We start from the raw sequence: 15,678 nt of genomic DNA, 5'->3' as shown, positions 1-15,678 counted from the left end.
GCTTTCCTTATCACTCATCTTATGCAAACCAGTTTTATGCCTATTTAATTTCACTGGCTAAAGGGGAATGACTCCAGAGTTTGTACCAGTATGAGATTAGAATCCTACATGCAATTTCCAGGAGCATGTTAAATTATTTCATCCATAAACAAAAAGCTTGTTTTGCATGATCAGCTCCAGGCTTTCTATTTTTGATATGTAACTAACTATAGGATTAGGAGAGTTTACATTCCATTTTAAGAAAAAACAGCTTTGCAAATCTAAAAGAAACACAGATGACTTTTGGGAGCAACTTCCTCCAGAACAAGAAAGTAACCGGAAGAAAGAAGCAGATCCTGTCTGGAAAACCTTGCTTAGCTCCACTCTGCCTTGGAGAAATCTGCTTGTGCATAAACAGAGCCACAGGAGAATAGGGTTACTATCATTTATTTGGTTTGTATTTTCCATCCCTTTGACCACTTTGGCAGACCACCCTTGTGCACACTGTAAAACAGGACATGAGATTACATCTCTTCCTGAAGTGCTTCTGATAACAGACTCTGATAAGGTGTTAAGGACCACGAATTCTGAAATTGACATTACTTTCACCTATTATTCTATTATCCTCACTAATATTCAGCTCTTCCAGAAGTATCATACCATACATCACAAAAGGTAGTCTGAGTGTAATTTTCATATCCAGTATGATGGATATGTTTTTTCAAAATACTGATTTATCTTTTATTATAGCTGACTACAGATTTTCATAACTTACTGCATTATTCTAATTGTTGGTCACCTGGAGGAGAATTACAGCATTCCAAAAAATATATTTTCAGTTCTATATATAATATGCAAATCACTATATGTGGAATTAAATAATCAATTATTTTTCATAATCTAAAATTGATAGCAACCGGTTTAGTAGTTCTGTGACAATGCCTCCTTTACACTGACTGCCATAACCATAAGAACATGAAGGGGAAAGAGCTTTTTACAGCCATTTATGAGCAGTTTTTAGTCCTTGTGGTTGTATGGACAGACTTTCCTACACACAGTGAATCAATATACTTCTGTCTACTTGTTGACTTTGGTGGACTGGAAGCTGCATCATTAGTTTACCTTGTAACATGCCAAGATGCAATTCAGTTACACAAAAATGCTATTAAAAAGCAGTTCAACACAAACATATGCTTTTGTGTGGAAACTTGAAAATGCAATCCTGACATTAATAGCTTAAAAAATCTGGTTCTTTAAAGACTCAAACAGTACATGAATCAGTATAAAAGCAATCCCACATGGCACTGTAGCACACCTTGCCTGAACACAACAAAAATAATTTAAACAGCCACTTTAATTTAAATTATTAGAATTTAGGAAAAAGCACAGCCAAAAATCTACTCAGTGGATCTATACCTAGTTGTGAAAGTTAAATTTGAACTTTTTTGTCAAAATTTCTAAGAAATTTCGACTAAATTTCAATAAAATAAGTGTTATAAGGAATGTCCAGGTAAAAAGAAATGGCATTTACAAGCAAGAAACAGTGACTGCACATGGTATGCAATCATTAGTAAAATCCAGTACTGCTGGAGTTCACACAGATTAACTATGCAGCTGGATAGTAACACTGGAAATGTTTATGACCAAGCATTATTTGTACTTCCTTTTTGTAAGATAAGGACAATCACATTTCTTGTTCTGAATCATAAACCAACCGTTTTCCACCCACTCAGACCTCTCCCTCTGCAGGGCAGTCTTAACAGATTTAGGGCCAGACTGTGACATTATTTTGACATCTGGTCTCCAGAATGCAAGCCCAAAAAGAAGGCACAAGTATGAACCCCATTCCTTTCCAAAACACACCCAAACCAGGTCCTGTAGGCATGCACTTCCAACGCCTTAAGTATTTTCCTGAAGATAAAAGGATGGGACACAAGGTTAATTTTTTAAATAGGTCTAGAAGATAATATTTTATCTCATTGGATAAGTGATGGGGGTAATGCACTCAGAAAAGAGGGGAGGCTGGGCTTAGTGCTTTCTTCAGCCTAATGGGTGTTCAATCCCACATCTCCTACTTAAGAGTTCAAGAGACATCCAGCTACAAGAGGCATAGGGATGAAGACAGAGCACAAGAAAGAATGCAAACTTTTGCTTGTTCCTCCTTTAGAAGCCATGATTTCAAAGCCAAGCAGTTATTAATGCATATTGAAAACATCACAATCCTATTTATGTACAGAATGGTATGTCAGAAACACAGATGAGTCCTGTTTTATGGAGCCAACTGCTCTCTACCCAGGGCTTGGATGGGGTGGGGATAACAGGCATCTCAGGATGTGGCATTTCTTGTCATCATAAAAACATATCCGAGACACATCATGCATCCAAAAATAAAGGAATATAATGTTCATGCCCAAGCTAGTTCAACTTCCAGAGCAGATACACATACTTGCATGAAACTATCTCTAAAGTCGCAGCTGTACGTGTGGGGGATAAACACTGGGTGAAACTCAGTCTTGGTCATTCCAGAGGCAGGACAGCTCAGCCTAAGTCACGACAGGAGAAATATGTGTAACGTTGCTGGATGACATATCCTTCATCTGGAGAAGATGCTTATACAAAGAAGCAAAAGAAAAGAAATTTATTATAAATTGGCTGGTGAATGTGTACCTTTCTCTACCCCAAACTTTTACAAACATTTTCTACTACTTTTAAGCAGCGGTGCACAGCTGAGCCAGAATGAACAAAAAGAAGATACAAATGAAACATTTTCAATATTTTGAATGGATAACATAGTAGGCTCCTTTAATAAACACAAAAAGTGCAACCACGCAACTTCCAAGCCCAAATATCCGTAACCAGAAGGTAAATAACAACCTTTTGCAAACCGGCATTAGGAAATCACGCCCCGAGTCCGGCCGGCCTGATTCAGGACTCGTGAATGCGGAGCGCCGCGCTCCTGGCGAAGCCGAGAGGCAGCGGCCGGAGCCGGCCCGCTCCCAGCCCCGCTCCCAGCCCCGGTGCCCGGCCCCGGGCCAGGCGCGGCGGCTGCGGGGCGGTGCCGGCGCCGGGCCGGGCAGGGGAGGCGCGGCCCGGCCCGCCCGCACCTGCGCCCGCCCTCAGCGCTCCCCGCTCGCCCACCTGGCCGCGCTGGGCACAGCCGCCGCCGCCGCAGCAACATGTTACCCAGGGGAGCCTCGTCCATGCCGCCGCCTCCCAACCCCGCTCCCTACTTCCCGCCTCCGCGGGTCACGCTGCCCTCCGGCCTGGAGATCCTGCGCACCTTCTCGGGAGCCGTCATCTTCCTGGAGATCGTGAGTGCGAGGGGCCGGGTGGGAGCGGCCGCGGGCCTGCCCGTGTGCTCACCTGCCATTTTGTGAGCGGGGCAGGTGTGGGGCCGCGGCCGCGCCGGGGCTGGGCCGGGGCTGGGCCGGGGCTCTGCGGCTGCGGCCCCTCGGGCCGGGCTCCGCGGCCCCGCACACTGATGGGTTCGCGGGGCTGCTGGAGCTGCCGAGGGCTTTGAGCCGCGCTCTTCCCCCGGCCCAAAAAGACACCACGGAGAGTTATACCGGGCTGTGTCTGCGCGTGTTTCGCGTCCTCTACAGACTCCTACAAGTGTGTTCAATGTCATGTGTGTGTTAGACCTCGCTGGTGTACGCAGGGCTGAGGACCTTTGAGCTGAGGTTGGATATCATGCTCTGTAGTGCCACTGATTAGTGGGAGATAAAAACCAAAAAAGCTTGGTATAACTCATCTGACTTTATTAATTTAATTTTTGTCTTATGATCAGAGCAGAATACTGCTTGGGTCGCAGCCTGTAAGCTGTATCCCACCTCACAAGCTGTAAGATTGTACCTGAGCAAGGAACAAGTCGAAACTCGAAACACAAGTCCGGGCACTAAACCAGGCCCGGAGGCAGCAGGGACAAAAGGTTAATTCGGTTGGCCAACCAGTTGTGCATCTGACAGCCAGGCTGTAGTGGACAGGTGTCGTGTCAGGAAACAGCACAGCAGTGGCTGCTGAGATTAGCAGTCTCTCTAATACAGTTCTAAATGTATTTTTAAGGAACCCTGCAAGTTTGCACATTCAAAATACTGAAAACATTTCATGTGTCTCTGTTTTTTGTTTAACAGACACTTTGTGCTATCCCTTTTGCTTCCTCACTGCCCATCACTCTCTGGTCACCAAGTAACAGACTTGCACCTGCAGTCTTGTGAAACTAGAGAAAGTTTGGTTCTACACAGCTAAAAAGGGAACCCTAGAGAACAACTTGAACAGTAGTACATAAACCCATGGGAGCTTTGAACTGAGATTAGCAATGCATCTTTACATATGTGCTGCTGCAGTGTAACGCCAGAGAGGAACCAGCTAATTTTATAGCAGGCATCTTTTGAAAGGTATCTCTTATCCAACCGTGATACAAAAGAGAGCTCTCTGAATCTGAAAATGTAACCTCTGACTTCCTGGTTTGTAAATCTGTAGAATTTAAACAGGAAAGCAGTAACTTGTGGTTGGAAATAGATTTTAGTTGACACTATTCAACAGGTTGGATTCAGAAGTTCAGAAAGATTCTGTGATAAACAAACATACTTGGATTGAAGCATAATTGTAATCTATTTATCCTTTTTTTTAAGAGGCAGGATTTTCAGGAAGAAATAGTAGCATTCTTTAGGCCAAGAGTTAAGGGAAGCCTTAGAGTATGTAAATTCTCCATCAAGCCATCCCTAGCACAGCATCCCTACACTCATTTGCTGTGAGGAGTCTGCTGAAATGAAAATTGGCACTGCTGAATTCTTCTTCAAGTTATGATGAGTCTGGAAATCTCTATATTTTTCTAGTCTTTACAGCATAGTTTACAACTCACTTTATTCTGTATTGTAGTTTTTTCTTTTGCTTTAGTACTTTGTGTCCTCTTTTAGCTTAGTATTACAAATACATTGAAAAAATGAGTGTCTTTTTATGTCCTTTCTGTATCTCATCTGATTAGGACTACAAAGCAAAACAGTATGAGATTGAATCCAGAGTAGTAGAAGTACATCCTTTTTGTGCTAATTTGTGTATATATAGAGAGATGTGTGGTATGTGTGAACTGTGTTTTCACACTTCTTCTATATTGCTCAAAATTACAGCGAGGGTAAAATTTTCAGCAGCAGCAGCAGCACACAAGTCACCTGGGTTTGTAAATCCCATTTTCAAGACTATTTTAAGAGCATTTAGGAATTTCAGAGTAGCTTTGTCTTTTCACCACTTAGTGCCTATCATTTCTGAGAGGAGGACTTGGTCTCTCTGAGTACTTTTGAAGTGTTTCCTCTTGGTTCCTAAGAGTCATCTGATGACATGTAAAGTGTGATATCAGTTCTTAGGCAGAAAGGACTGAGTAAAAGTTATCCAGTTTATTCTCTGTATTCCTTTCCTTGCAGGTGTTTGGAACAATAGTCTGGATTTTGGTCGCCTCTACCCAGATTCCACTGCCACTGCTGCAGGGATGGGTGATGTTTGTGGCAGTGACAGCATGGTGCCTCTCCATTGTGTTCCTCTCTGTGTTCCTCTTTGGTTATGCAAATAGAATTGCTGTCAACTGGAACCAGGCGGTGAGATCTTTTCTTTATTTAAGGATTCCATTTGTTTTATAAACTGAAAACTATTTAATGAGAATTGTTGATCCTAAGTCTTAACACTTGGCTTTCTGCTTCAGCACAGAGTTTTTCAAACAGGAATTCAAAACCAGGAAAAGAAAGAATAGGGTTACAAAGGTGGCAGAGGAAACTGTTTTATGATGGAGGCTGAAGGAGCTTTTGAAACTGTTTGAAGGAGTACACTTGTCCTCTCTGAGCACATAAAATGTATGAGCAGCAGGAAGAGGAATAACTTAACATTGCATGACAAGAAATTGGTTTAAATGGCCAGGAATTATTGTACACCGGAAATCAGAAAATACTTTCTGATTATTTGAGAAGTGGTAGTAACACCTTGTGAATAATGGGATATAGAAAGATATATCAAATATTATAAAGGAAAGGATGCATTTGTGAATATACTGTGTGATGTGGTTGTCTGAGATAGCACAGACTGGACTTCAGCACCCAGAAGGTCCCCTCCAGTTCCTAAGAAAGTCTACTGGTGACTTTTGGGTCAATTCCTCAAAGCTAAGGTAGCAATGGTGAGTGGCTATTGGACCTTAGGTGGTAAAAGACATCATAACTTGTGCTATGATTTATCATAACATCTTATTAGGAGACTTAATGTCTTCATCTTTCTTAGAGGGACCTTGGTGAGACTACAGATATAAGTATTCTTTGCTGAGATTTTGAAGACAGTGAATTTTGAGAATTTTGAAAACGAGCCTGAATCTTGCTGTAATTTATTGTCATGGTTTGTGCCAGTAGTTCTCAGACTATAACTTCCTCTTGAAAAAGGGAAGTTTTTTGTATTAGTTTTTGCCAAAAACATGGATGCCTCAGGTTATTGACTGTTAATTTACATGCTCCTTTGTGACTGTTAATTGTGTTTTACTTTGAGTTTTTAATACTCAAGTAGTTAAGCATGAGATTATATCGCACTCTCTTATATTACTGGAAGTGAATTGTAAGAAGTGGCATAACTGTGATCGGAATTTTTAATTTTCAAAAAATATTCTTCCAAAAGGATTGCAACTTCTAAACCATTGAAGTATGTCTGCCTGTAACTGCTGATCAGCTTCACTTTGCTCCTGGGGAGCTTAGTTTTCCTATTGACATTTCCCTTGGTCATAGCTGGAATTGCATGCTTCAGTATGCAATTCCAATGTGGATATTTATCTGTTCAGGTAATTTATGGATAGGCCCTTAAAAGAAAAGTTCTTTAAAGCAAATCATAAAGCTTATGAGTTTGGAGCTCTGATAAATCAAAGCACATCAGTGCTAATAGACTGGATTCTATTAGAAAACAAACTGTAGCACTTTGATAGTGAATAAACATACATACAGCATCAGCTTTCCAGCACAATACAGGCAGTAATTAGGCTAATAATCAGTTACAATCACAGAGACCTTTACAGGGATTTATGCTGCAACATCCTCACGAATTATGATGCAACAAAGCCCTTGAGCATAACTAAAGTAAATTAATAGTGTCCTGGGTTTCATTGAAACTGTTTGCCAGTTTGCAGTCGTGCATCTATTTTAGAGTTGCTGGGTAAGGACAAAGCCTTAGACTGAAAATCCTATACAAATTTCAACTTATAACAATTGTGTGTGTGTGTTACGTATTGGCTACTTGATGCTGGCAGTTTGTTGTAAAGTTTATTTTGTCCTTGTATTTAATAATTTGCTGGAAAATTTTCTATATCAGGAAATGTATACATGACTTATATACAAACTACGTTTGTGACTTTAAAAAAAGCTGACAGAACTCAGTCAGAGGGAATGCAGAGGGAATAATTTTATGTCTAACTTGGCAGCTGAAACCCAGCGCCTTCCACCTGTCAACAAAAATAAGACACTTTACCACTATTTTCAGGTACCCAAATGTTTTGTAACTTGTTGACACTAAACTCTTTAGTTTGTGTCTGTGACAAGTTGGGGTTTTTTTACCTTCTGTTGCAAATAAATAATTAGTTACTGGAAATAGTAAAACTATTTTTGTTACTATAAATGCAGTCCAGGATTTAGTAATACCTTACATTGTAAGTATATCTGCTTATACTAATAGAGATATTTTAAAAAATAAGATGGTACACACTGGAAAAGATGGACCTTATGGAGCTGCATTGCTCAGTACATCCGTGTATTAAACCAGATGGTATGACAAGTACTGCCCTTTACAGCCTGACTCATAGCTCACACTCATTTACAAAATTAGATGTGAACTAAATTATCATGCTGCTCTGATAGTGTTTTTGCATGCACTTTGTTTGAGGTTTCAATGATTATACAAGTGTGGGAGTTAGGCACTATGATAACAATTACTAAAACCCAAAAAAAGGTCCCTCATAAGGTCTTAGGGATTTTGGTCACAGAAACCATAACCATGTAAATGGGAAACCTTACTGATGCTACAGAGCTTCACTATAATTGCTGCCAGGAGAAGGAAATTAGAGGGTTAGGCAGGAGAATGAAGGAGATGAAAGAGTCTCTCCTGAAAAATATCTCTCCTGTATGCAGTCATTCCTGATCTGAGTGGAATGGGGAACTGTAGTAGCAGCTTATATCATTACTAATCAAAACTGACTAGGGTGTGCTTGAAGCAGCTTTAGCTGCAATCAAATACAGAACAAGTAATGAGTTTGAAAAGAAGATTCTTTCAATGAAAAGGAAATCTCCCATCTCTGGAGAAAATGCATTTCTGTGGACAGGGTAGTGCAGCACATTCTCCCTGCTCTCAGGCAGGCAGCAGGTGAGGATGTCTCACAGTAATTTCTAGTGCAGAAGAGTGCTGTCTGCTGGACACACACAAGATGTCCTGGCTTCTCACTCCAGGCATACTGATAGTCTGTTGCACTCAAGTGAAGCTAAAGTTCATCAAGAACTCATTAGTACTGGAGTTAGACTGCATATCACATGTATCATAAAGCATACATATACTTGCATATATTTTAAATATTGTCTCTGTGGCTTTTGCAGACCTTCACAGGTATAGGCACAAAGTATATGTTGTATGGATCAAAAATTGAGTGCAGTGCAAATGTCAGCTTTTCAGACTGAATAACAGAAGGAGATGTTGGAGGAATACTTTAGACATTTTAAACTGTACTGGAACATGCCTTACATCTTGCTGCTGGAACACTGGGCTCTGAACTAGGGCCTGCAAAGGCACCAGACCTTTTTTATGTGTGTCAGTAATGAAACCCAGAAATGGAAGTTAGGTGTTTAAACCTTACATTCAGTTAGCATTCATCACAGAGGAGGGAGTTTCCTGGAGAAGGCCAGGAGAGAAGCATATTTGAAGTAAATCCTAAAACCTGTCTGCACAAGTCTTAGACTTTTTATTCCACAATATCACAAAGAACTGTCAGGTTGCTTACTATTGGGTAGAGCCAAGTCAGAGAGAGTTGTGGAAATACCTCAATTCTTGAATTTCATTGTATTGGGACATTGGACATTTTAGTTGTGTTAAAGCTGAATTGTTTCTGGGCATTTAGAGAAGCAAAATTTAAGCATGGAAGGAAGATCTTTGAAGCTTTGATTATAGCTGAGAAGGGTCTTATGGGATTGCAAGACTGTATTGTACTGCTTGAATTGTGACCAAGTTGGCCTGTGTATGTCTTCTTTTTTATCTGTCTGAAGGGAGATTTCTGTAAACTCCACAAACTTTAAGGTGGTCTAAAATGTCAGCATGTGTATATAAAGATGAGCAGGTGCCTCTTAATTTGAAAGAATATAAGATTTGGGGAGAGGGAGAACCCTTTATCACTAATAATGTTAGTGAGTTGCTTATAATTACAAGAAGCTGTGAAAACATGTCCAGGTTAACACTGCTTATCTCAAGTTAGTGTTATCAGTTCTTGTTTCATGTTTCAGTGTTTTCATTTGTATTGAGATGAGAAGAATTAGACATGTATTGGAGCTCAGACTGATTCTGTTATTTGCTTTTTAGGATTTTATTTTCCATGGGGCTACTTTTGTCTTTTATTTTGGAGCATTCCTACTGCAAGCAGCGACGACATCTCTGCATTACTTTCCCCGCAAATTCAACTCCACCACACAAGAGACGATTCTGAGTGGCCGTGAATATAACATAAGCATAGCAGCCTCGGTATGTGTTCTGTGTGTTTGTACCAGGGGAGCACAGGTCTGTAGCAAGCACTTGTAGCCAGCCATTCAGCTTGGGAATTTAACAGCAAACTGGAATTGAAAGAGGAGCTGTGAGAGAAAGAATTGCCTTTGACAGCAGCAAGTAGTGTCTAACAAGAAATATGCAAAAATATTGGTATAAGCTAATGGTTTTGGATAGCTGCTTATTCTTCAGTATAGTGTAGGGTTCATACTCTTCACTGTAGTGTTTTAAATATATGATCACTACAGCTTATAATTTTTAGACAAGGTATTTTGTAAAAACAGGTTTGGTTATTAAAAGAAAAAGAACAACTGAGCCTTTATCAGAGGATCAGGTATGAAATTTACACCTGTGCTCAAAATTGCTTTTTTTATACCATTTAGATAGTGCTGACCATGCCATGGAGATAAAAAAAAATGGACTAGATCTTTGTGAATCTCCCATATGTGCCTACTACATCAGGGTCCTGGTGTCTCTTACTGCAATCATTAGAGAGCTTTTCTTGGTAGCCTAAGCCCAGAATACATTTTTCTCACTGTAGTTGCATCATCACTGAATCAATGTGTTTAGTGATGTGGGTGTCCATAGCTGAATCAGAAAATATATCAGGATTTAGTTTTATCCTGGCTGGACTCTTCAGGGATGAGTAGAGGTGTGTCAGGCTTAACTTACAGAACTGAAACCACTGCTCTTAATTTTTTATCCAGAGACTTTCATACCAGGGAACTGTATATATTTATTAAGCTTCTAAACCCTCTGTGGTTATCTCTTGTCCTTAAAACTGTGCACCGTAGCTTTAGCACAGTAAGCACTTCGAGTTCATCTTTAGATAAAAACAGATGAACTGAAGGTGTAAGGTTCACACTCTCTGCAAGAGCAGAAGAGAAAGGAAGAGCCTTTAGCTTTGGCAAGGCAGGCCCTGAGGAGGTGAAGTGGGTGTGTCAGGGTCCCAATGTCAGAGTTCCTCACGTCACCCCCCTGCCTGTAACACATCTGATCCCTGGGTGACCATGTGGCACAAGGACAGCAGTGGTGTTCCAGCTGTGCCTAAGCTAAGGGAGGGTCTTCATACTAAGCAAGTATCTTAAATTCTACCCCTAAGTGTACCTCTTCAGTCCTAGTTTAGTGTGTTCAGATCCCACTGAATATATGGTTTCTGCACTCATTTTGTCTGACAGAATACTGGGCACTCCAAGAAACCATTCCCTGCTTCCATACTAATTTTTTTTAAGGGAGAATTCAGTTGTTCAAGCCCTTCAAATCCCTGTCAAGATAGAGGAGGAGAAGATTCTTTTGTAACTTGCCTCAGTATCTTAATTAAGAATAGCTGGAAAACAGTGAATGAGATAAATGTAGTCTTTGCATTTTTTGCAGAAGTCAATATTTAGGAAGTCAAAACATACAGAAAAAGATTTTGAATCTTTGAAATATTTAATTAAAACAGTGTTGTCAGCCACATGACAAATAGAAAAAAGATTGCTAACATTCTGTCTTTTAAGTTGACATTTATATACCGTGCATAGAAATACATATATGTTCATTTTAACAGGATATGGTTCTATGGTGTCGCATTTATTCAAAACTTTAGTTAGTCAAATTAACACTTGTATGTAAAGGATGACTGAATTGGTATATTAAAAGAAACAGAATTCATTGTTATCACTGGACAATATGAGAAATGTTTTCTCAGAAATTTGGTTTCTCATATCTTCTGTTGAGTGTACATTACATATTCACTTTCAATGTGGCATGACCTTCAGTTCAAATCTGTCCAGTTCAGTTCTGGAGCAGGAGCAACTTCCCTGGCACTGCCTAGGAAGTTGTTCTAATGGCTGGGTATCTGGTCAAGAAGGCCAGATAGGAGTTGTTTCTGGTTTTGTGCTAGTAAAAGAGTTCTGCTCTTTAGAGGGATTTCTGCTTTGATGTTTGCTGGGGTAAAAGCATTCAGTTGGAAACATCTGAGATTGATGTTTGATCAGCCTAGATAAGAGAACTGAAATACACAGTGTACGTACACATAATTGCTTTCACCATAACTTATGCAGAAATCACGTTTCTTATTCTATTTCTAAATGTCTGCTCAAGCAAGTGAAAAGTAGTAACATGAGGTAGTAGTAAAATGGGATTTTTACAAAGAAGTTCCTGAGAAGACTTCAGAGGATCCCAAACCTATCCTACCTTATTAAGCATTTTGATTGGGGGAGGTACCTTTTTAATCACTTGTGTTCCTGTATTACTTTAGAATATAAAAATATTGTAGAACAATGTGTGATTGATTGATTTTTTTTTTTTTCTCTGCTCCTCCTCTAGATTTTTGCCTTTGCAACAGCTATTTGTTATGGTTGCAGCACAGCCCTGGCATTAAGGAGATGGAGGCTAAATAATAGCTGAAGAGTGGTTAATGCCCACATGTTCCACTTCAGATCAAATTAAGTGCTACTTGTCTGTTTTACTGAAATTTAATTCTAAAAAGACTTTTTTTTTCCTGCTTAAAATCTGATTTAAATGCAAGTAACCCCTAATCAGGATTTCTTCAACGAAAAAAAAAGTTTCCATCTCTTCCCTTTCTGATAATTACTTTTACTGTGTACTCTTTGTAAGGTATTAGAGAGTTTAGGGACAAAGAGACATGTCATTAGCAGACAACAGAACTCCAGTGCTACACCAGAAGAGGAAGAAATGGAAACCAAGCCAAGATGTTAACTACACCAGCAGCTGAAAAGCTGCCCCCTTGTTAAGCCCTGGGATTAAGCGCTTCGTTACCGTGCACTCCACACAGGCAGAGCCTTGGGGCTCCTGGTAGAGCCATGGGTGTTCTGTGTGCTGCCCTTTGCATGATCAGAGCCCAAGCTGACTCTGAAATTCCAACTCAGTATATATATGTTATTAACTTTGATGTACAGAGAAAATATTTTTAAAAACCATCCAGTGAAATCTTTTTATATTCTCTTATAGCTGTGTCTGGTTAGGGTCACCTGAGCCTTAAAGCTTACTGTGTTCCATGCTAGATGAAAACTGGGATTTTCAATCAGTTGTTTATTAGTTTTAGGAATTCAGCTTAATCAGATCTATTTATACTACAAAACAAAACAGTGCATTTGTGTTGTGTGTGTATATACATGGTATATTTTTGTTTAACAGGAATTTTTGCACTGTTTAACTTTGACGGAGTACAGCTTTGTTCTTGCTACTTCAAGTGCTGCATTTGTTAGGTATTATGTGAGTCAGTATCATTTGAATGGAATGTTACCAAATAGTGAATAATGTCTGACCTCAATTCTTGCAGTGTGTTATTTGTTGCATTCTAAAGCTGCAGTGTTGTAAAGGTGTTCTCATTTGGACAGATGCCTGTACAACATCTTGCTGAAAGCAGTGGGCTGCAAAGCGGTCCACCCACTGTGGAGTTTGCTTTTCGCACAAATGATGTTTAATTGAGCCTCTCTTGAATATCCTGGTGTGTGATGACATGCAATATTAAATACAGAAAAGTGATTTAGCAAAACTAAACTATAGCATTGTGCTCTGCTCCCTGACACTCATGTTGTTTTGCACATGGTGAAACTTTTTGTTATTTTGCTAGTAAATAATTTTTGCTTTTGTGAATAGTGCCAAAAAGATAAGCTGGGACAATAAAGGCTCCCTGTCATTTGTAAAGCATCTTGTTCACTACATCTTGCCAGTGCACCTGATTATTCTGCAGAGACCAGCAGTGGTTGCATATGGGAAGACAGGATTTCCTTCATTCCCAGGCCTACTCACTCTCTTTGAGCCAACAAGGGTGTCTGCCAGGGAGGCTACTTTCTCAGACTTGTCAGGTACAAGGATCTCTGGGGGGCAGCCACTCTCAGCAGTGCCCTGCTGATCCAGGGCAGGTTCTTGTGGGTGGCACTGCAGTGAGTGGCACCCTTCTGACTATGGGACCACTTGGTCATCCTGAATTACTACAATGGGATGTTGTCATTTATCTGTTTTCTAAGATTTTGTACTCTGCCTGATTTTTTCCCCCAATTCTGTCATTGCATTGAAAATTTTTGTGAACATTTTATCTAGAGTCATATACTTTTAAAAATATTTTGTGTTGTACAAAATACCTTTACACTGGAGTATATGGATGAAAGTGTATAACAAAGACTTATGCTAAGCAGCATTAAAGATACTTAATATATTTATGGCAGTAGTCTGGTTATTAATTTTGTCTTTGGAAAGTATCAAAAAAACTACCTTGGTACTTTGACTCACCTGATGCATACAAAATTGAGGCTAAGATTTCATGAGAAGGCACAGTTTCATTGGGGTGGTTTCACATACACTTAATTTGTGTCACAGCTGCATTGCCATGTGACACTGTGTGGATATTGGTGCGAAGAGTAAAGTCAACATTTCAACATTACAGTGTTTCAGACAGATGCTGATCCTCACTTTGGTTTCTCCTGTGCCCTGCACCCTCTCTGTGCCCTGCACACCACAGACTGTGCATGTCACAGCTGCAGTCTGTGCAGCCAGCTGAGATCATGGAGGGCAGATCTTGAATGTTTTGCATATTTAAACCTACAGGGTATGAATCATTCACATGGAGTCAATTAAAGAGCTGTCCAAGCTTGGTTGGCATATATATCCAACTTCCAAGATCAAACCTGAGGTGTAAAACCCTTGATTGGTGAGTGCTGTTCAAGCCTCTTAATCTACTTGTGGAAGCCCAGATAGCAGAGTGTGGTTAGTGTAGCATGGGAAATGTTTGCATAGTGAGGAAAGACTGAACTTTCCCTCTTAAGTATCAAAGACAAACAAAGGACAGAGAAGAGATAAAGGTAAAAACTACAGTAATGAAGAACAGCTTTCACAGCTAAAATGGACTGAAAGAATAGAATTTTTGTGTTAGAAAGGACAGAGTTTTGCTGTACTTCGAGAAAGATCTATGAACAGTCAAACTGGAATAAGCAGTTCTTTCAAAAAGAAAAAGAAAAAAGTCAGTAGTTAATTTTTTATTGCTTTATACTGGGAGCTAAAAAGTAGGTGTGACTTAGGAATGGTATGTGCGTGCTGGATGTGTGCAAATACTGATATGGGTGTAATATGTAATCCTTGTGATAGGTATTCCAGGGAAAATGTGCAAGCTGGTTCTAAAAAATCTTTCTTCCATGTAAGAAAATTCCTCCAAGCCTATGACCTTCAAGGATGCAAGCTTGGACTTCATCAAAGAATGGAAGGCATGTGTGGGGGAGAGAGGGAGATTATTTATCTCAATTCATTTAAGGTGAAAGGAACAAGACCCCTGATGCCTGTGTTTTCATCAAACATCTCTTTTTGATGTGAAGCTGCAGTGCAGCACTATCTAAGGTACCATGCAGGTCCCTATTCTTAGAAAATATTTCATGGTGTTTTGGATAGCACTGTGTGGTAGCTGCTGGTAAATAAGCAGAAGGAGCCTCAAAGCAGACTTTCCTTCAAAGGGTGCAGAGATAAGCAACAGTTATTGCAGTTACTCTCTTTCTAAAGAGAAGTGAAAGTGCACATGTTAGAAAGCTAAAATTTTGTTAGAATTTTGGCAGAAAATATGCACAGCATGGGCGTCACTGAAGTCCTGACTGCTTCTGCCTTGCTAGATGTCTGGAAATAATCCAGAGTGGCACAGGTCCTGCAGGATTATTGATCTGCACGGGATCAGTCTGTTCAGATTCTCATGCTTTCTGTGGCTGCATATATTGGTTGTAATTCCTGATGTGAGTAAAGCTGTGCTACTGGGAAGTGTTTCCTTAAAACACAGCTGTAAAGCACAGCTTTTAAAAGATAGTGGCAGAACCAGTGACTACACAAACCTGTGCCCTTCATAAAAATTAAAGAAAAACCACTGGATAATCACTAGACCTGTGTTGTCTCTTTCACTTCCAAAACCAGATGACAATGCTGACTCAAACAACTTCCTCTGATTGTTGTAGATTTGCATTTGCT

At 40.0% G+C, this 15,678-nt stretch overlaps 1 protein-coding gene across 1 annotated transcript; it reads left to right on the top strand.

Moving 5' to 3' along the window:
* The first annotated feature begins 3,104 nt into the window (after nucleotides 1–3,104).
* MAL2 (mal, T cell differentiation protein 2) lies at nucleotides 3,105–13,903 on the top strand. The gene is made up of 4 exons (XM_063173180.1): nucleotides 3,105–3,290; nucleotides 5,397–5,567; nucleotides 9,550–9,708; nucleotides 12,040–13,903. The coding sequence occupies exons 1-4, from the start codon at nucleotides 3,156–3,158 to the stop codon at nucleotides 12,118–12,120; spliced, it is 546 nt and encodes a 181-aa protein (XP_063029250.1). The 5' UTR covers nucleotides 3,105–3,155; the 3' UTR covers nucleotides 12,121–13,903.
* Nucleotides 13,904–15,678: the final 1,775 nt, after the last annotated feature.

Source organism: Melospiza melodia, chromosome 1 (assembly GCF_035770615.1).
Source record: "Melospiza melodia melodia isolate bMelMel2 chromosome 1, bMelMel2.pri, whole genome shotgun sequence".
Taxonomy (NCBI): Eukaryota; Metazoa; Chordata; class Aves; order Passeriformes; family Passerellidae; genus Melospiza; species Melospiza melodia.
Note: the sequence above shows the minus strand (reverse complement) of the source record. Positions and strands in the feature narration are given on the sequence as shown.